The 23026-nt window shown below is 38.0% G+C and overlaps 2 protein-coding genes across 2 annotated transcripts; one reads left to right on the top strand and one right to left on the bottom strand.

Annotated features, from left to right (window-relative positions):
- Positions 1–448: 448 nt before the first annotated feature.
- Positions 449–2891, top strand: LOC107488097 (subtilisin-like protease 3). The gene is made up of 2 exons (XM_016108793.3): positions 449–2033; positions 2230–2891. The coding sequence occupies exons 1-2, from the start codon at positions 449–451 to the stop codon at positions 2889–2891; spliced, it is 2247 nt and encodes a 748-aa protein (XP_015964279.3).
- A 952-nt stretch (positions 2892–3843) lies between these two features.
- On the bottom strand, positions 3844–14550 carry LOC107488137 (subtilisin-like protease). The gene is given in 3 exon segments (XM_052262314.1): positions 3844–5578; positions 5580–5970; positions 14484–14550. Coding segments are annotated over 3 exon segments (2193 nt in total).
- Between the last annotated feature and the right edge of the window lie 8476 nt (positions 14551–23026).

Here is a 23026-nt window from a genome sequence, read left to right on the forward strand (position 1 = left end):
TTGAGATCACTGGATTACATATAAATGTGATTGATACTTTCTGTTAGTTGCTTTCGATACTCGAAATGGCTAGAAAAGATGTTAAAGGACTTAAATGTTAAATCAACATTTTATATTATTGTTATTATTATTATCTGCAATACCTAGATCATTGGCGATGAGGACTAAGGCTGAAATCTATTTTCAAATGTCTTACATTGATAATAGCTTACAGCTAGCTCTTGCTGGTTGTACTTCCCGTCAAGAACGGCGTTCAATCTTCAAACATTCCCTAAGATGAAAGCTATGGCATCGTTAACATCCATATCCCATATTTGTCTTCACTCCACATTACATTCTATAAACACACGAGGTGCTAGTTGATGGCAATCTAAGAAACTAGCACCTTTGCTACTTGATCAAAAGTGCAAACATGACTGAAGCCAAGCATGGAAAACCGTCCAACAGCATGGAACTTACATTGCTTCTTGCTTTTGTATTCATTCTAACTTTCTGTGCAACTTCAGCACAAGAAGCAATGGAAATGGTAGTTGAAAATGAAAGCAATCTATTGACTACTTACATTGTTTACGTCCAAAAGCCTCAGGGTGAGGATTCTCTTCAATATGACGACTTGCATGGATGGTACAACTCACTTCTACCAGAGAGTGCCAAGACTCAGAACCAGCAGCGCCTTGTTTTCTCATACCGAAACGTGGTGTCTGGATTTGCTGCGAAACTGACAGCAGAAGAAGCAAAAAGCATGCAAGGGAGGGAGGAGGTTGTGTCGATTCGAGCCGAAAGGATCCTTTCTTTACACACAACTCATAGTCCAGGCTTCATGGGATTGCAAACTGGATTCCCATTGTGGAGAGGCTCCAACTATGGCAAAGGCATCATAGTTGGAGTGTTGGACACAGGAATAAACCCTTCACATCCATCATTTTCTGGTGAAGGAATGCCTTCTCCACCGGCAAAATGGAAGGGCCATTGCGAGTTTACAAAGCAGAGGACTTGTAACAACAAGCTAATTGGGGCGAGAAGCTTTGTCAAAAACTCAAGCAGGGATCTTCCTTTCGATGATGTTGGCCACGGCACTCACACGGCCAGCACGGCCGCAGGGAGGTTTGTGCAGGGTGCAAGTATCTTTGGCAATGCTAACGGTACAGCTTCTGGCATGGCACCCTTTGCCCATTTAGCAATTTACAAAGTTTGCCAACTTGATGGTTGCTATGAAAGTGCAATCATAGCTGGTATGGACGCTGCCATTGAAGATGGCGTGGATATACTTTCCCTCTCTCTTGGAGGACCCCCTTTTGAGTTCTTTGAAGATTCAATTGCATTGGGCGCCTTTGCAGCCATTCGCAATGGCATTTTTGTTAGTTGTTCAGCTGGGAATGAAGGTCCTGGCTATAGTACATTGTCCAATGAGGCTCCATGGATTCTCACCGTTGGTGCTAGCTCCATTGACAGAAAAATAAGTGCATCAGCCAAACTTGGCAATGGAAAAGAATTTCATGGGGAATCAGCATTCCAACCCAAGGACTTTGCACCAACGCTATTGCCACTTGTGTATGCAGGAAAAAATGGAAATGAATCTTGTGCATTCTGTGCTCCAGGATCATTGGAGAGTGTGGATGTTCAGGGTAAGGTAGTGTTGTGTGAGATAGGTGGAGATATTGCAAGAATAGACAAGGGACAAGAAGTTAAGAATGCTGGTGGTGCTGCCATGATCCTCATGAACAGTGAGATTAGAGGTTATACTACCCTTGCTGACCCTCATGTTCTTCCTGCAGCACATGTGAGTTACCATGCTGGATTAGAAATAAAGGAATATATAAATTCAACCTCAGCACCAACAGCAACAGTCTTGTTTAGAGGAACTATCATCGGAGATCCATTTGCCCCAGTTGTTGCTTCCTTTTCCTCCAGAGGTCCGAACAATGTAAGTCCAGGGATTCTGAAACCAGACATAATTGGACCAGGATTGAACATTCTTGCTGCATGGCCTGTTTCTTTGGACCACGCTTTTCCACCAATGAACATGATTTCAGGTACAATTTACCATATAACATTTTTATAGGCCTGTCATAGTTACATGGCACGCAATAAGTTCAGATTAATTGTGAATTGATACGCACAAATTAGTAGAGTACTACAAAGACATTAAGAGACATATACTTGTTTGAAGGAGGAAACAAATATTGCTCTATTAACATTGTTGTATGAATAACATTTAACTTGTTTCAGGTACTTCAATGTCTTGCCCTCATCTCAGTGGCATTGCTGCTTTGTTGAAGAACTCTCACCCAGACTGGTCCCCAGCTGCCATAAAATCAGCAATAATGACCACTGCTCACAAAGCAAACCTTGAAGGTGAACCTATATTGGACCAATGGCTTGAACCAGCTGATGTATTTGCAACTGGCTCTGGACATGTCAACCCTCTCCAAGCAAATGATCCAGGACTCATCTATGATATTGAACCAAACGATTACATTCCTTATCTATGTGGTTTGGGTTACACAGACAAACAAGTTGGTACTATCTTGCAACAGAAAGTGAGATGCTCTGAGGTAAAAATCATCCAGGAAGCACAACTCAACTATCCCTCATTCTCTATTGAAATGGGGAATACTTCACAGTCCTACACAAGGACAGTGACAAATGTTGGGCCTGCAAATTCAACTTATGTTGTGGAAGTTGAAGCGCCTTTGGCTGTTGAAATGAGCATAAGCCCTGCCACGTTAACATTCCAAGAGGTGAAAGAGAAGCTTACATATCTGGTTGAGTTCATCCCTGAAGATGAAAGTCTCAGAGGGAATAACACTTTTGTTCAGGGCTCTATTAAGTGGGTGTCTCTGTCTGGAGAGTACTCAGTTAGCATCCCTATATCTGTCATCTTCAATTGAAAATTCGAAGCATGCTACAATCATACGGTGGATTAGTTATTGGCGGCATTTCAAAGTTCTTGTTACTCTTTTTAGTGTCATATATATTAGTATTGTATAGAGTAAATGAATAAAGATTTTTACTAGGACTAGGAGTCTCCATGCATGTAATTGCAACACTGATTTATGCCAGTTTCTAATGTTAATCTCAGTATTAATGCTGGCTTGCATTTAATTAAGCTTGGCAATCTTAACATTCAATTTTGGGTGTTTAATGGATGTATTTCTGAATTGGAGAGTTTTGCTTATCAACAATGATAACTTGATTGATTTTAGAAGTCTTGATTGATGCCTTACAGGAAGCTTATGGAGATTTAAAAGTGGGGAATTGAGCTTATTTTGAGCTTCAACATAGGCGCTCCACACAATGTAGCTTATTGATGTATTGAGATTTGAGAATTAAGATTCATTTGGTACCAAGTTTATTTGGTTTATTATTATTATTAGAAATTTAAGTAGTTTGAGTGGAGGGTACAGTCATTAATATAACATCTCATTTAAATTTTGGTTAAGTAAAAACATCACCTGTTTTATATTTCTATTGTATTTCTTAGTGAAAAACATCACCAAAATTCTCTCCTATTGATAATTACTCTTACTTCTTAAAGATTTTTATTAACACATTTTCATGAAGTGTTTTATGATACATAATATTAATGAAAGTAAAAACATGGTCAAGTTGAAGAATGAGACAATAACATTTGAACTATTTGAATTGAAAGGTCCAAAAGCTATTGTGAAATAAATCAATTCCATTTAAAAAATAAAAAGAAATAAGAAGTAATTAGTTGCAAACGAAGTTGCATAACAGGCATTCCGCGCGCAAGAGCATTAACCTTTGAAACTTGTGCAGACACTACATTCCCTTTATTTTTCGAGCATCACCCTCTGGTAACTCCATGTATAAATGTAATCACTTGAAAATAACAGAAATGGGGGTCCTAACAGTGTGTTTCTGAGATATCCATGTGAGAGCACCTTGAGCAAAGCTATGGTTTCCTCTATTTTCTCTCACTTGTGGAATAAACTCCACCGAATATGTAACCTTCTGATTCCACTCACTGAACGTTATCTGAGAAGGGTTTACGCTCACACCCAAACCAAAAGGCACATCAATATCCACACTATAGGTTGAATTTGCTGGTCCAACATTGGTCAACGTTCTAGTGTAGTATTGTGAAGTAGACCCCAATATAATAGAAAATGAAGGGTAGTTGAGTTGTGCTTCTGCTATGACCTTAACATTGGCACACACCACTTTCCTTTGAACAAGAATTCCAATCTCTCTGTCCGTGTAACTCAATCCACAGAGATAAGGAATGTAATCATCAGGGTGGATATCATAAACAAGACCAGGATCATTTGCTCTATTAGGGTTAACATGTCCTGCACCCGTTGCAAAAATGTCAGCCTTCAAATGCCTTTGATCCACAATGGGTAGGCCTCCGAGGTTCTTTGTATCCGCAGTCGTCATGATAGCTGATTTAATAGCTGCCGGAGACCAATCAGGATGCGCGCTTTTGAGTAAAGCCGCAATGCCGCTGAGGTGAGGGCATGACATTGAAGTGCCGGAGACAACATTGTACGATGGTACTTTGTTGTCTACAGAGACACCCCATGCTGCTAGAATATTCACCCCGGGTCCAATTATGTCTGGTTTCAAGATTCCAGGGCTTTCTTGGCTTGGACCCCTTGAAGAGAAGTAAACAACTTCTGGTGCAAGTGAATCACCAATTATTGTTCCTTCAAACAAGATCGTTGCTTGTGCTGTGCTTGATGAGTTTATGTAAGATTTGATGGCGAAACTTGCTCCAAAGCCTACTTGCACTGCAGGGAGAGGGTAAGCGGTGGTGGGGGTGCTGTAGCCAACGATTTCTGGGCTGGTCAGAATCACGGCGGCACCACCGGCTCTCAGAACTTCTTGTCCTTTGAGAACACTTGAAATCTTACCTAAATCGCAAACCACAACCTTTCCTTTGACATCAAAGTTTTCTAAGGATCCGGGTGTGCAGAAAGCAGATTCATTGTTTCCATTTAAACCAGGATACACAAGTGGCAATAGTTCTGACGAAAAGTTACTGGGCTGGAACAAAGTTTCTCCTTGATATTTTGCACCGTTTCCAAGCTTTGCTAGTGCTGCTATTTTTCTATCAATGGTGCTTGCACCAACGGTGAGAATCCATGGAGCTTCATTTGACAAAGTGCTGTATTCAGGACCACTGTTAGCGGCCGAGCAACTGACGAAAATCCCGCTTTGGATGGCTGAAAAGGCGCCGATCGCAATTGGGTCGTCGAAGAACGGAAGAGAGCCTAAACCAAGGGACAAAGAGAGAACGTCTACGCCGTCTTCAATGGCAATGTCCATTGCAGCTAGAATGGCACTTTCGGTGCACCCGACTTGGTCATTGCATACTTTGTACATTGCCACGTGTGCACCGGGTGCCATCCCAGCTGCAGTTCCCTTGGCATTGCCAAAAACTCCGGCGTCTTCCACAAATGCTCCGGCCGCCTCTGCGGCTGTATGCGTTCCGTGGAAGTAGTTTTCAAAAGGAGGCTCTTGAAGAGCTTCCTTGAGAAGATTTCTTGCACCAACGAGCTTGTTGTTGCATGTTCTTTGTCCCGTGAATTCGCAATGACCTTTCCACTTGGAATATTCCGGTGTCTATAATTCCGATGATAACGCCTCTTCCAAGGTTGGAATCTTTCCACAACCCTTGTCCCTGACGCAAACCCAAGAAAGATGGAGTGTGAGTTGTGTGAAGAGTGAGGGTTCTTTCAGGTCTTGCTGAAACAACTTCCTCTTTCTCTTCCAAAGCTTTGGCTTCTTCTTGTGTCAACTTCACGGCGAAACCAGAGACCACATTGCGGTAAGAGAAAACCATACGATCCTGAATGGAGGTTGCAATGGTTTGCGGCATAAGTGTTTGGTACCAGCCATGCAACTCTTCTGATTGAAGAGAAACGCCATTGTTATTCCTTTCTGGCCTACTGACATGAACAATGTAGGTTCGTAACTCACTTTGGTGGCCTTTGTTTTCTTCTATGAACTCTTCGGCCATTGAAGTTGGGTTGCAAGTAAGCATGAAAACGAGGGCAATGAGCAAGATGGTTTTCTCCATGGTTGGAATTTGATGGAGACAATTAAGGTTGGTGTAATAAGAATGCTAAACCATGCACGTATATATATAACACAATAATGTCGCGTACAGCTGAAAAGTAAACATAATTGCTTCGTGATTAACGGTTGCTAGCTAATTGACCATTAGCTTTGTTACTACTTGGAAACAAATTGAGAAGTGCAATTAGCAGGCTTGTGACGGTTTGATCATTAGGTTTTGTAGTGCCAATTGCAAGGTGCAGACGTTGCGCATGTGAAACCACAAGCTAAGTGACAAAAGATGTAGTTAATTAAGGTATGATAAACTTTTAATAATAATAAATTATTAGGCCATTTGCATGGTAATGCCCGCTAGATTTTGTTGATCTCCTTGCTTAGAAGGAGCTACAATGCAAAGCAATTAGGGAGGAAGAATTTTTTATGAAAAAGTATAAGTAAATAACGTAAATGTTGAATAACTTAAACAATGATTTTAAAAATAAAAGTTAAATTAACTATTAAAATTAGATTCTGGTCGTCAGTCGAACCTGGCGCTCCTGAAAAATAAAAGAGTTTGCAACCCACCAGACTAACATATTTGTTTATATTATAAATGCATTTTTATAAATATATTATAACGTATTGCACATATCCTAATTAATAACTATATCTTATTAATTCTTTTACTCATTTAAAATTTAAAATCTCCTTATATTTTTGTCCTTTTATTCTAACGAGTAATTTTATATTTAATTTAATTAATTTTTTATTTTATATTTACTCACTTAAATTAATTATTTTTTAATTTTACATAATTATTAAAAATATTAAATATTGTTAAATATTCTTTAAATTAAAAAAATAAACAAAATATTTTTAATAATCATACCATCTTTTTGTTATTGATAATTATATAATATTTATTAATATTAACTCTTTTTCAACATATATTTTATTAATATAATTAATTAATAAATTATTGAAATAGTAAAATAACTTAATTTTGTATAAAAAATTTTATTATAAAAAATTTAAATTTTATATAATTATTTAATTATAATCGAGTCAACCGGTTCAATCTGTGACTCAATGGTTGAACTAGTGTCCCGGTGACCCAGTAATCTCACCGGGTTGATTACCGATTCGGTTCTGATAACTATGGACCTAACTTCATTATTCACTTTGCCGCTTAACATTGACGTACTCGCATCCACACACTCTTACTTGGATCTCTCTTCTCTCATCTCACCCAAAAATAATGATCTTCTCAAACCGCGTACACTTTTTGTCATTGCTCCTCCAATAGCTCAAGAGGCACGTGACCGTCGAGGTGCACCGATCTTTCACCATCACAGAAGGAAACTACCTACCATTATTTTCACCGGTGGCCGCTGTTGGTAGTTGTCGAACCGTTGAAGGAGCAGTAGCAGCGTTAGTCATTGCATCGTTTTTACCACGACCTTTTAGTGAAGCTACTTCAATGGCCAGTTTAGGATGGTCATTTTAGTAGGTATGTGGATGGTTATTTTAATTCTTATGTAGATAGTTATTTGATTGGATTGGGTTTAGTTATATATATATATAATTAAAATATGGTGGATGTTCAATTCCTATGTATGCAAATGATTATTTTTATCCTTAAGTGGATAGTAATTTTTACTAGGGATGAGCGACATCGATGACAGTGTTTGGCAAACCAAGCAGCAAAGACGACGAGGAGTCCGACGGCGCCGTTCGTTTCCAGTCTGGAGGAGAGCGACGTCGGTGAGGGTCATTGTTGATGAACCAACGACAATGAGGAGGATCGCGGCGGCGATGATGGAGATGGTTGGTGACCAAGAGATAGCAGCAACTGTAGAGGATTTGGGGGAGAAGCTTGTTTTAGTAAATTAGAGCATAATAGATGGTTAAAATTTTTGAATTAAATAGAATTTTTTAATTGGATAACTTGGGTAGAATGTTTTTTTTTTTAATTTCATTGGGCCAAATTTTTAGTCTGTTGTTCACATTGTTTAAATTTTTCGTTGTCTATATAGTAGAGTATTTTTTTTTAAATTTTAGACTAGCAAATAACGAGCATTTGAAAAAGAATGAGTAATAAAATTAAAACTTCATAGTATGCATCACGTGAGACATTTGAAAAAAAATTATACCTACGAACTGAATAATGACTAAATTTGATTAAAATTATTGGTCATTATGACTTTTTGTATTATAAATTAGTTGTTTATAAAATATATATTAAAATATGTGATTTTTTTTACATATATTATTTTCTTTACACACACACACATATAACAGCGACGGCGACGAAGAGTTTGGCGGCGCCATTCGTTTCTGGTCTGGAGGAGAGCGACGTCGATGAGGGTCTTTATTGATGAACCAGCGACAGTAAAGAAGATCGCGGCAGCGATGATGGAGATGGTTGGTGACCAAGCGACAACAGCAACTGTAGAGGATTTGGGGGAGAAGCTTGCTTTAGTAAATTAGAGCATAATAAATAGTTAAATTTTTTTAATTAAATAGAATTTTTTGATTGGATAATTTGGGTAGAATTTTTTTTTAATTTCATTGGGCCAAATTTTTAGTCTGTTGTTCACATTGTTTAAATTTTTCGTTATCTGTATAATAGAGTATTTTTTAAATTTTAGACCAGCAAATAACGAGCATTTGAAAAAAAATAAATAATAAAATTAAAACTTCATAATACGCATGTGAGACCTTTGAAAAAAAATAATGCCTACTAATTAAATAATGACTAAATTTAATTAAAATTATTGGTCATTATGACTTTTTGTATTATAAACTAATTGTTTATAAAATATATATTAAAATATGTGATTTTTTTACATATATTATTTTCTTTACACATAATATTAATATTTTTGATGTTACTTATATGGTACCACCGGGACATTGCCATATGTCATTATTGGCATCGCTAATTAAGTTCTAGATATTATAGGTAAGAAATTAAATGCACAAGTTATCTTAAAACTAGAATGTGACCCAAGGCCTGCATTCTGCAAGGCTTGGAAATATACATAAAAGATATAAGATGATGTTAACTAATGTTGGTTTATTCTCACTTCTCATTATACCGATTGATATGTTTATTAAACGGGCAACACTATCTAACCAATGACTTATCTAACCAACATGAACAATAGATTTTGAAAATAATTTATTTTAGAGCAATGTTAGAAAATCAAAAGAATATTAGTCAAAAATCAGCCAAATATTTTTAAATGAATTCAAAATCTCTACAAGTTAATATATATATAGATATTTTTTCTGCTAAATATTAAAATATTTTTTTTCATACTAAATAGACGTTCTTTTATATATTTTTCGAATTTTTTTATATTGCAAACATAAATGTCTCTATTTCTTTAAAAATTTTATATTTTTTTAAATTTTATAAATATTTAATTATTTTTGCTAAAATATAATTGGATGTTTCTTTTGTTAAGTATTAAGATGTTTTTTTCATATTAAATAAATATTTTTTTATAATTCTGTAATTGTGTAGTTTACAGTCTCTTTAATTATCAAAACGGCACCTAATATCCCAAAACGCAGAGAGCAACATTCTCATATAAACAATGAAATCAGTTTTCTTCCAAACATTGCAAACAAAATAATCAACCGTCTCCTGGCCCAAGTAGTTAGCACCGTTCAGCCAATTGAGCCTCAGGATCCCAACCTCCAGCTGGAACACGTCACATTTCGGCGCAGCTGGATGGACACTGAACTGAAACGACGTGCCGTTGTTCCACTCGGCGTCGTACAGGATGACATCATCTAGATGTTCTTGAATGATGTTCAAGTTGCGCCCATTGATCCAGTCGTACCACAGGTCAATCTTTTGCAGTGCTCCGCTTCTGTTCACGAACAGCATCGAGTGGAATTGGTGCGGCCAATCTGCTGGAATTAGATCTAGATATTCTTTAGAGTTTATTAGCTGCCATGTCTGCTTCAAGTGGAGTCAAACACCGAGAATAAGGAAAAAGGTGTGAGTTTTTAACTGCTTCGAACGCGTTCTTGCGAGTGACGCCGCGGTTGAAGGTGGATACGGTTTGAAGGAGGTGGTTGAGGAGGGAAGAGGAGAAGATTTTGTCGGTGACGAAGTCGAATGTGGACTTTGTGTTGAAACAATTGTCTTGGATACGCTTGTTGAGGGCGTCGCGGAGAGCATGAAAGTCGCGGACGCTTCCAACAACATTAGTGAAAGAGAGAAGTCGGTGTGTAATTGTTGGAGGTGGGTAAGTTAATATGAAAGAGAAGAGAAAGACTTTTATACGTTTTAATTAAGTTTACCTAATTAATTTTAAATTTTAAATTTAAAAAATTTAAAATTAATTATTCTTGATTCCATATACTTTTTCCATTTTAACTAAAAGACAACTTAATTTTTCTCCAAATTCCAATTTTAACCATCCCAATTTTTACCAATCCTAATCAGTTACCCCCTTTTTGACTTAGCAGTTAAAACCGTTTTCCTTACCCCCAAAATTGAACGTGTATTTACTGAGGCACTCAACGCCAGCGCTCCTCCGGCAAAGTGAACAGCCGTCCAAACCAAAGGCCTTCTCGTTTACAGGTTCTATCCGTCCAGCCTCTCCGCTGTTGCCATCATCCATGGAGCCTTCGTCGTGCAGCAACCGAGCGGCCGTCGACGTGTTGGAGACACCCTATCCCCGCCCACGTTCCCCGCACCGGCGACGTCACCCATCGCCGCCCGCGTCCTTCGTCGCCGCAAGGGCCATCCGTGTCTCCCGCGCCGCCCGCATCCCTGCTGAAGGCCCGGTCTTGCTGGCGTTCCATCTCCCTGTTCGATGCCTTCTCAGGTCAGTGAAAGGCTATCTGTGTTTTTACTGATTAGATGTTTACGAAATTGTTTAGTTGATTGTTTCTTTTGAACCGTTGTGCTACTTGTACTCATTGACTGAATTCGGATACGTTCTGTCCCCGGATATATGGAAGTCACGAATTAGTTTCAAGCACGTTGTTTTGATTACTTTTGTTTTCTTGAAGTATGAGTTGTTTATGCAATTTAAAAGGGATGGTACTTCACTATGTGAATGGATAATTGTAATTATTAGAGAATGTAAAATTTGTTTCAGTCTTGGGACCTAATTTTTGCTTCAGTTAGGTAACCAACTTTTGTGTCACATGTGAAAACTATTTCAATTTTACTGTGGCGTATGTTTGATTTTTTATAAATATTGTTTAAGTTATTTGATATGTTCACTTTTGGAATAATCTGCAAGCTAAATTCTAATGTTACAAAACCTTTATGTATATAAAGTTTTTGAATTGGATTGGGGTTATTTGTTACATTTTTAATCACACTTAATAGTGTAATATACATTTTCTACACATGATTTACTAGTTTATTTTGTTACTCGCTTGACCATGGATGTTCTAATTTGAATAAGATATATTAAGATTAGATGATTATTCTTAATAAAAAATTAATTAATATTAATCCATGATAAAATAAATATTTTTTTTTCAAAATATATTTCAAGAAAATGTCAAAGGGTATGTTTTGATTTTATTTTAGGTATGAAATTTGTTTGAGTTGATTTACAATATTTTAGTTTATATATTTGTATTTCATTTGATTTAATGTGAAATGATATCCAATAGGGATGTCTGCTTTTGTAAGACAATTTGATACAAATATGAGACGAAATTTTGTGGTGAAGTAATTCGTGACATATTATTTAGGTTCTGAATACTATGGAAGACTAACTATAATGGCAGAAAAAATTTTGGGTCTATGGTTCTGGAATTCAGTAGGTCTTATTCGTTTGTATTTTTAATCACAAGTAAAATTGTAGTATGCTGGTAATACTCGTCTTCACATTGTTTGTATGCTACACTCACACTGCGAATGTTCAACCAGGATTTTGCTTACTTAGTCGGATGATTATTTCACCTGGTGTCTAGTTGTTTGCCTGTTTGGTCTAGTGGTTGATTCTCTGATTGGTTGACTTGTTTCTGGTGTGATTGATAGTTGGTTTTGTTAACACTGCACCACGTCGGTTATTCTGCTTATTTGAAAATGAATTTAGTGCCATGATGCCGTGTGTGTGGAGCTCTTGAGGTGGTTAGTTAGGTTTCTAATTCAATTCAAATGATAAAGTGTAGTAAGTGGCAAGAATGATGATTTACTAGTTCATTACAGGTCTGAGTTTGATTTGCTGAGTACCATTCAGATGGGGAAAAAGATAATATGCGTTTCGTTGTTAAGCAGTCTTTATTCTAGTTGCTTATAACTAGTATTCTTTTTTGTTGATAGAAATTAGTAGAGACGCGCTGTTCTCCATGCTTTATCAACGGGATGATCACCCACCTGGAAAACATTAATGTCGTCGCGCAGCTAGCGGAGATCGATGCAATTGGGTTCAGATTCATGAAGAGGATTCCAAAATGGGCATTGAAGTAGAGTATAATGATAATACAACTAGCGAAGACATACGATGTGGACACAAATACACTTATAGTGGATGTCAGTAACATCCACGTTAATTCTGAGTTAGGAAAACATTATTGCTGTTTCCTTTTTAGTTTTTGTCATATATAGCTTGGTTAGTTTCCTTTTTCTTTGCGTAACATTTATTGTACACATTTTGCTGAATCCAAAATTCTAGGTTTTGCCATACCCGAATTAAACAAGAAGAATCCTATGCATCTGGCCATCAAAGAACAGTTTAAGAAAAAAAACACCCAGTTGCGCGACTTTGTATATGCCTGTCCCATGGACACTGAAGCAGAACGGGCAAATTTTAGAAGGCACTTCATTTTGGTCCTCAAGATGTTCTTATGCCGCACGAGTCAACAGACCATTTCGCCATGGCACATACCTCCTATTCTCGATGTCTCTGACCCCAACAGATTCAATTGGGCACATAATAAGACATTCAAGTGGTTGGGGAGAACAGTAGAAAATTCAAATCTAAGAAGCATGAAACTTTTGGTGGCTGTCGCTCTGATGGTATCTTTTAAAGTTTAGTTGCTTATTTTTCCTACTTGCTTTTATGTTGCACCACATAACCTTTTAATGTAACCTTGTCATCCAGCTGTTATACTTTCAGCGATTGCAGCATGGACCACTCGATCGCTGTCGAGAACTAGAGCCATGGGTTACTGCATGAACTGTTGCAGAACTTGATAAGAAGGGCGCTAATGTCCTTGCCGATGTACTAACCCTGATGATTTATTCGTTGTTATATGCTAATCCACTTAACCATTGAGTAATTTTTTTAAAAAAGGAATAATGTTCCACCGCGAGAATTTAGATTTTTTACTTTCTAAGCACAATTGACCTTTCCCTAATAGGGTTGCATTGGAGATAGGGCAAAAGTGAGTGAGGAATCAACATCCAAAAAATAAAGCCGAAAGAGGAAACACAAGACTAGAGCGGTGCACAAGGTAATGTGTTTGTTGGAATTTAAATAATTTACAGCATTGAAGTTATAGGTGGTTAGATTATATGCATATTTGAATTGTTCATTTGCAATTGCAAAACTGGATGCATGCCCCTATTTCCTTTGAATGTTTTGTACGGTTAACGTAAGTGTAATTGTATATCCAACATAGTAAAGGCGCTATATGCATTTATCAATGGATGTACACAGGAAAGCAAAGATGAATCTGTTAAAAGCAGGCACCGTAAGTCATTAGAAAAACCGCCACCTAGGCCCGTTGAAACAAAAGAACCTGATAGCCATACAGCGCCACAAGAGGTGAGTGCATCTTGTTGTGGAGATACGTTAACTTCATAACTTATGTACTCAGATTAAATACCAATTTTGTTGGGGTTGCGGGCTGAATATTTTTTGGGTGCCATGTTAGTTTTGTTGGATGTTGAAATGACATTGTACGCGGGTGGATATTGATATAGTGATGTATGTGTTCATCTTGGAACCTACTTTGCCTATATTTTTAATTGAATTTTCTCATGTTGTCCCTATTTTGTGAGTGGAATTTGTAACATGCTTGTTTATAACACAGGAGACTAGAATAGGCACGTGCAAAAAGCTGCTCGTCGTCAGAGGCAATTCCTGGAAAGGCAGCACATCAGCAACTGAAGGCCCAACGTGCAAGGAGAGACCTGTAGTTGCCTCGAACTCCAACGATGACGATGATGAGTCACTTGCACGAAGAGGGCGCCGACTGTTTCAAGACCACTGGAATCCAAATGGTGAGCATGTAAATGAGGAGGCCAGCCCGTCAGCTCCACCGGAGACGGATCCAGTTACACCATCTACAGCACTTGTGAAAGTTACTGATTATAATTTTGACAGGCAAGTTCAAGAAATAACCATCTGTTTTATATGTCAATTAGCCATATCTCATTTTTTCTGTGATTTGAATCCGCTTACAACTAGTGTTATCTTACTATAGTTGCATTCGATGCAAAGACTTTGATTTGAACTTCGTGCAGTGTCCATAAATTGAGGAAATATTGGTAAAGGTTGAACAGGGTAGGAACACAAGGCTGATTAACATGGAACCCCACTTTTGGTAGTTTCTGTTGCTAACTTATGTGTCAAACTTACTTGGCAGTGTTGAAAATCAAGCATCTCAGGATTTTGCTGCTCCTAGCAATGGAGCTTCTGTTCAAGATATAGAGGTAACATCCCACCCCCAACTCTATTCTCAACTTTTAGGTTTTCTTGCATTTATACAAGTGTACAAGAGCAAAGAATTAATGATTTCAAAGATAACTTAAACAGAACACTAGAATAAATTTGCACCCTTGGTTTGATCCCTTGTAAAATATTTAAGCAACCGAAAAATGCACCAAACCATGTATGGCAGGGTAACAGCCGAATAGAAAGTTTTGTTATCACTGGGACTGTTTAATTGGCACCTAGATAACATAAAAACAATAGAGGAGCTTTTCAACAAATTTATTTCTATTTTTACACATTAGTTCTAAATTGATTTTTGTCCAACTTTTCAATTGTTACTTCAAGTTATAATCATCAGAATTTTATATGATATATGTTCCTTATATTTTTCTATGTTCTTTAATGCAGCTTTGAGGAATGTGGAATTCCTGCTAAGTTTGTTATAATAGATGATGGATGGCAATCTGTTGGTATAGATCCAAATGGTATTGTATAGAAAGTTGATAATTATACAAAGTCAGTATTTCTTTTCTTAATTTTTTCCTTTCTAAAATTTTAAGCTATGTATGCTTATTTGTTTACATTAGTTGATCAAAATCTGGAATGGGAGAAAATGGACTACTACTATTAACTTAGTGATTAAATTCTATATAAACTGATCGTTAATGTAATTGAATGAGCTGTAAATGTTAATATTAGATCCAATATGTTTTTGGTGGAGACTTATAGCATTTCTTTATAAATATATATACTAGAAGCAGGGCTTTATGCCTTTGCCATGTGGTTATTTTTCATTACCTAACTTTGTTAAGAAGAGAAATAATTTGATACAAAAATTATGCAACAAACCAGAGAGATAATAGGGATTTAACTCCTTTTAAATATACTTATAAAAGGAGAGGAGAAAAAGTAGCAAACTAAATTTTAAATTCTGAAACTCCACATCTTTAGGACAGTAGTTATAGGATTAGATATTATAAATAGGTAGGCTGGAAAAGCTAGTAGGCAGGAAATAAGTGGAGTGAAAATCTAGAGGGAGAGAATTGACCTCTCGAAAGTCAATTATTCTTGTTTTTTTTCATTTAAATCTATAATATTATTCTGTCAGTGAGGTAATTATCACGTCGATAATTCCTTCCTCTGTTTAGTTATTCTGTTCTTCCCTTCTACCCTTATCTTCTACACTCAATTCTGCCCTAACAGTAAGGATACTAGAGAAACCGTAACAATTGGTATCAGAAGTTCGATCTGGGCTTCTTCCTGTGAATGGTTTCCACACGCAGCGGAGGTGCGATGGAGGATCGGGTTGAGAGTCTGGAGAAACAGTTGAATGAGTTTTGATCTGAACAAAATAGAATAATGGAAACGATGACACAAAGGATGGATGAATTAGTAATGCGAATCCCACAACAGGATTCGAGCGGTGGGAACTCGCGCATCAACGATCCGGGTGGCGGGCGTCAGTGAGATCCACCTCCAAACAGGGGTGATCTCAATCGCAGAGTGGACATTCCTTCGTTTGATGGCTCGGATGCGAGCGGATGGTTGGTTCAAATGGATCGTTATTTTCGCATATCAAGGATTCAGGTGGAAGAGAAACTCGAGTACGCGGTGCTTGCACTTCATGGGGAAGCTTTAACATGGTTTGAATGGTGGGAGTCTCAATCCACCTTCCCTTCATAGATTCGTTTTAAACAGGATTTGCTCAAACGATTTGAGCCTGGTGCAGATGCGAATCCTCTTGCGCCATTATTGCAGGTGAGACAGCATGGGTCGGTTATGGAGTATCGGAGAGACTTTGAGATAGCGGCTAGGGCACATAGACATTTGGGGAGAGATACCTTGTTGTGCATGTTCCATGAAGGACTCAAACCGTCGATCAAAGCGGAGATGAGAGTTGCCGAGTTTGAAAACCTCCAGGCCCTGATGGATAGGGCCATGATGTTAGAGTCGAGGAATGAAGCGTGGCGTATAGAAGAAACGCACCCAGGAGGAAGACGAAATGAAAATACTAACCGTTTGGGCTAGAGCGGTGCCAGATCCAATAATTGGGCTCAGCACACTTCACAATCTCCTTCCATAACTAAACAGCCCACATCCATCCCCCATAGTAAAACAGAATCCAATACTTCCTCGGCCCCTTCCACCACTAATATCACAAAGCCTTCATCACGATGGATTTCAAATGAGGAATGGAGTGAGAGACAGCACAAAGGTCTCTGTTTCCGATGCGGGGACAAGTGGAATCCTAGCCACGCCTGCAAGTTCAGACATCAACAACTCATTCTCCTGGGGGAGGAGGATGAACAACCCGAGGATTGTTGCGAAGATTTGGCCTCGGACGAACCTGTCGTAACCATTAACAATCTTTCTCTTCGTCTCTCTTCTCTAAGTTATTGGGGACTTACATCACACCAAACTTTGAAGGTACGAGCTACTATAAACGGTGTTGAGGTGGTCGTGTTGGTTGACCCAGGGGCTGAGGCGAATTTTATTTCATCTTCTCTTGTCTCCATACTGGGTTTGCTATTGGTACACCTGCCTCCTTTCCGAATTGAGGTTGGAAATGGAGCAATAGAGCATGGGTTAGGTGGCTGTGAAAAAGTGGAATTATTGGTACAAGGAATTTCTATTGTGGAGGACTTCTTGGTGATGGAATTGGGACGTTCTGAAGTCGTTTTGGGTGCGGGGTGGATTGCTAGTTTGGGCAAATTTGAAGGGGATTATAACGCCTTATCCTTAAGCTGGATGTTGAATGGGAAGAAGGTGACTTTGCATGGTGATCCCTCTTTAGGGAGAAGTCGAGCTAGTGCAAAAGTGACTTTAAATGCCCTGAGAAATAATGAAGAGGGCTTTCTCGTAACCCCTGTGTTCATTGCCGAGTCTACAGAAGCCCAACTATCTGTTTCGTCAGCAACTTTGGCAATTTTGCAGCAATTTGAGGATGTCTTTCAGTCCCCATATGGTCTTCCTCCACAAAGAACACACGATCATGCTATAGTACTAAAAGACAGTGCAGAAATCCCAAACATTAGACCTTACAGATATCCACATTATCAGAAGGTAGAAATGGAAAAAATAATTGATGAAATGCTGCAGATTAGGATTATTCGGCCCAGCACAAGTCCCTTCTCGAGCCCGGTAATTTTGGTAAAGAAAAAGGATGGTGGGTGGAGGTTTTGCGTCGACTATAGGGCCCTCAATAAGATCACGGTGCCGGACAAATTTCCTATTCCTATTATAGAGGAGCTATTGGATGAGCTCGATGGTGCAACAGTGTTTTCCAAATTGGATCTCAAATCCGGCTATCATCAAATTCGAATGAAGGAAGAGGATATTCATAAGACAGCTTTTCGCACCCACGACGGCCATTACGAATTCCTTGTAATGCCTTTTGGCATCACAAACGCTCCATCCACTTTTCAAGCCCTCATGAACACTGTACTTCGTCCGTTCCTCAGAAAATTTGCTTTAGTTTTCTTCGATGACATCCTTATTTATAGCAAGGATCTCATTAGCCACAGAGGTCATTTGCAGAATATTTTTGAGGTACTGAGGCAGCACAGTTTATTGGTAAATAAAAAGAAGTGCTGTTTTGAAGCAACGAGTATTGAGTACCTTGGCCACGTTATTTCTGCCGAAGGGGTGGCGGCTGATCCTAAGAAACTCAGAGATATGCTTGACTGGCCTCCACCAAAAGATATTCGCAGCTTGCGGGGTTTCTTGGGCTTAACCGGATATTATCGCCGCTTTGTAAAGGGGTATGGTACTATTGCTGCTCCTCTCACCCAACTTCTCAAAAAGGACTCTTTTAATTGGGGTAAGGATGCTGAATCTGCTTTTCAAAAGCTCAAAACAGCTATGGTTTCCGTTCCGGTTTTAGCCGTTCCATGCTTTTCTAAACCTTTCCAGCTGGAAACTGATGCATCCGGAAAGGGAGTGGGTGCTGTCTTGATGCAGGAGGGTCGGCCAATTGCTTTTATGAGCCAAAAGCTCTCGGAAACAGCCCAGCAGAAATCTGTCTACGAAAGAGAGTTGATGGCAATTGTTCTAGCTGTTCAAAAGTGGAAACACTATCTCATGGGACAGCAGTTCACAGTTTTTACTGATCAACAGTCCTTGAAGTTTTTATTAGATCAGCGTGTAGCAGACGAAGGCCAGCAGAAATGGTTATCCAAGTTACTGGGATACAATTTTGACATTAAATATAAGGCAGGGACAGAAAACAGGGTGGCTGATGCCCTTTCTAGGAAATTTCATTTCTCCTCCCTGTCTTTTTCCATGGCAGCAGAATGGGATGATATGGAGGCTGAAGTATTGGCTGATGAGAAATTAAATGGGATTATGCAGAAGTTGTTAGTGGGGGAAGAAACTACACCCGGTTTTGCATTAATGAATGGAAAGCTCAAATATAAAGGGAGGTTAGTGCTTGCAAAAACCTCTAAATGGATTCCAAAAATTCTGTTGGAATTTCATAGCTCCAAGCTGGGAGGCCATTCGGGCTTCTTTAGAACTTACAAGAGGATCTCTGCTATCCTTTATTGGGAGGGTATGAAGGCAGCAGTGATGAACTTTATTAAAGGCTGTGAAATTTGTCAGCAGAACAAGCATTCTACCTTGCAACCTGCTGGTCTCCTACAACCGCTGCCAATTCCTTCCAATGTATGGGCTGACATCTCAATGGATTTCATAGGGGGATTACCCAAAGCCAATGGGATGGATACAATATTTGTGGTGGTGGACCGCATGACTAAATATGCTCATTTCTTCCCACTTTCACATCCCTTTACGGCAAAGGATGTTGCTGTTTTGTTCATTAAGGAAGTGGTACGCCTCCATGGTTTTCCATCATCAATTGTCTCCGATCGAGACAAAATATTCATGAGTGCTTTCTGGACTGAAGTTTTTAAACAGGCCGGTACTACCTTGAAGATGTCCTTGGCCTATCACCCGCAGACCGACGGCCAAACTGAGGCGGTGAATAAATGCTTGGAAACCTACTTGCGATGCTTAACTGGTGCTAAACCTAAACAATGGCCAACTTGGCTTTCTTGGGCAGAATTTTGGTATAATACCTCATACCATGGCTCTATTCGGATGACACCTTTTCGAGCTTTATATGGCAGGGAACCTCCAGCTTTATTACGAGGAGGGATGGAATCTTCAGTAGAAGGAGTAAGGTTCTTATTGGAGGAACGAAATCAGATGCTAGATGAAATCCAATTTCAGCTTAATAGGGCTCAGAACAGAATGAGACAAAGTGTAGACAAGAAACGACGTGATGTGTCTTTTGAAGTAGGAGACTTTGTGTATCTCAAACTTCAGCCATATAGGATGAAATCTTTGGCAGCCAGATCAAATCAGAAGTTAGGTGCAAGGTTTTATGGTCCTTTTGAGGTGCTAGAACAGATTGGAGCAGTGGCCTACAGGCTGAAATTACCTGATACAGCAAGAATACACCCTGTTTTTCATATTTCCCAGTTAAAGAAAAGTGTTGGACCTTCCTTACATCCTCAACCATTACCCGAAGCACTCACTGAAGAAGGGGAATTGCTGGTAGAACCTGAACAAGCCATTGACAGCCGCTACAACAATCAGGGAGATCTTGAGGTCCTTATCAAATGGAAAGAACTGCCAGATTTCGAGAATACTTGGGAGTCAGCAGCAACATTACAGACAACATTTCCCTCTTTCCACCTTGAGGACAAGGTGGCTCTTCATGGGGGGTATTGCAACAAACCAGAGAGATAATAGGGATTTAACTCCTTTTAAATATACTTATAAAAGGAGAGGAGAAAAAGTAGCAAACTAAATTTTAAATTCTGAAACTCCACATCTTTAGGACAGTAGTTATAGGATTAGATATTATAAATAGGTAGGCTGGAAAAGCTAGTAGGCAGGAAATAAGTGGAGTGAAAATCTAGAGGGAGAGAATTGACCTCTCGAAAGTCAATTATTCTTGTTTTTTTTCATTTAAATCTATAATATTATTCTGTCAGTGAGGTAATTATCACGTTGATAATTCCTTCCTTTGTTCAGTTATTCTGTTCTTCCCTTCTACCCTTATCTTCTACACTCAATTCTGCCCTAACAGTAAGGATACTAGAGAAACCGTAACAAATTATCATTTAATCATTTTCTATTATATGATTTTGTTGCAAGCAGGTCTTCATTCATGGAGGCCTTGGAGGGAGAATTGACCCAAGTAATCAGAAAATTTTTTTGTCCTGAATTTTATAGAATCATTCTATTTGATCAGGTTAGATTTTGAACTGCTCTTAGCTAAAAAATGCTCCACCCTTTTGAATAATGAAATTTATTCTTTGTCAGTGGGGTGCAATTGACGACATTGAAAAGCTATGAGAATACTTGGAGATTCTGGAATGGCAGGTCTCTTTTCACCTTCTGGTTGTTAATCATCATACATTTTATCGTCATTATGTAATGGGCTATGATATTTTCCTTTGTGTATTATGCAGGTATTTGGAGGATCATAGGAAAGCACACTTGCTCTTGCTTACAACCAAGCTCACCCAGACAAGGTATACTAATTTGTTATTATTTATCATATTTTTTTTTGTGAAGAACCAATTAGCAGGTCGGTAATGTATAATTTTTTATTTCCCAAATATTTTGTTGTTAATCTCTTAAAATATCTTTTAAGTTTTACTGGCATGATCCTCAGGGGAATTCTCCTCTTAAGGAAGAAAGAGATTGACTGATTTTATGAAGGTGGTGCTATTGCAATATTCCGTGATGGTTGGTATATATAGAACATTCCTTTTTATTTATTTATATGGGATTATGTTTAAATACCTCTAGCACAGTGAACTTTCATTTCGAAGTGAAGACAATTTTGACTTATTTAATATATGGAACTATGTTGAAACTTTATTTTATGCCACTTTCATTGCATATCAAAGATTTCAATTTTTCCATTGAGAAAGTTTTGCTTTAATGATTTTACACATTGATTCAATCACATGACATGGTTGTTGTTTAATGCATGGTTAGTGTTTAAGGTGGTTGGACAAATCATTTTTTTATTATGGATATAGCACATTACTATTTGGATGGCAATACTAATGCTATTGAATTTTGTTCACAAGATTCGTACCACCATGTTCTAGCTGTCTTTACATGCAATCTCCAACAAGGTGATCACCCCAGTCAACATGGAAGCGTTTCTCTCCTAATATTAATTGACGTTAAGTGTATATTGGGTCAAACATGGTTTATAATAAAAAGCTTTTTTGATATGATCTTGAAAATGTAAGATCAATAATATTATATCCCAAGATTAGGCTTGTCCTAAGAATGCTATCAATTATTAACCTTTGTTTTAGTATTTATATTAACTTATTATTCCATATACAGGTTGATTGTTTTTGTGTGAAGGTTGTGGTTGAAGCATGTGATTTTCATTTTCATTTTTATTTTTGGTGTTGGTGTGTGGCATTCAATAGATAGATCGGTACCAAAAGATGGAGAAGTCAATGGCAGAAATGTCAATGGATGAAAACGAGATCAGTATCACAAGTCAGGGAAAGGTGAGCACTACATTACTTAAGCCATGACCTTGCTTCAGGCTCCTTACCTTCGTGCTTTCTATTTACTCTTTCATTAGCACAGCTTACAATACAAATTACTATCGCCTCTGTTCGTTTAGAACATTTGGTGTTGTGATTATACTCCTTTCTTTTATTCTTTGGATAAAATAAGAATTACCTTGAAATGAATTAGAGAATTTACAAGAAGCTAAGAATCATGCTTAGCTGCTGCAGTGCGAACATTGAGTGTTTTTTTTTTATTTTAAATTCAATTATGAATCTAAACTAAGTACATGTTTGGCAAATAGTTCTTTTTATTTTTAGAACCTGTTTCGGGAACACATTATATTGTAAGCATTTTTGGACCTAAAAAATGTCAAAACAAAATGAAACTCAAATTGTGGGAAATGTATTTGGATGAATTTGACATGCTATGTATCTATTGAGGTTGTAAGGACCATTTTGTACAGGTTTTTGCTCAGATTATATTGTTTGCTTCTTCATTGGAAAGGTGTTCCAATGAAATTGTTTTCAAAGCAATGGGTAGAGCCATCAACAAAATTGTAACAATTTTTGGAGTTGATCAACGTCTGTTCATTTTGTAATTGGCTGAGCTAGGCTATCTTCATACATGATACTTTGTTTTATTCTGATAAGTTCTTTATATTTTGTTTTTTTATTTATATATGTTGGATTTGCTTCTGCAGCTGTGGGGTGATCAAATAATATACAGGAGAACACACAAATTGAATCCGCTAACATCACTGGTACTTAAGAGCCTTTAGACGAAGGCCTCCTTTT

The sequence above is a fragment of the Arachis duranensis genome, chromosome 5 (genome assembly GCF_000817695.3).
Source record: "Arachis duranensis cultivar V14167 chromosome 5, aradu.V14167.gnm2.J7QH, whole genome shotgun sequence".
NCBI classification, from domain to species: Eukaryota; Viridiplantae; Streptophyta; class Magnoliopsida; order Fabales; family Fabaceae; genus Arachis; species Arachis duranensis.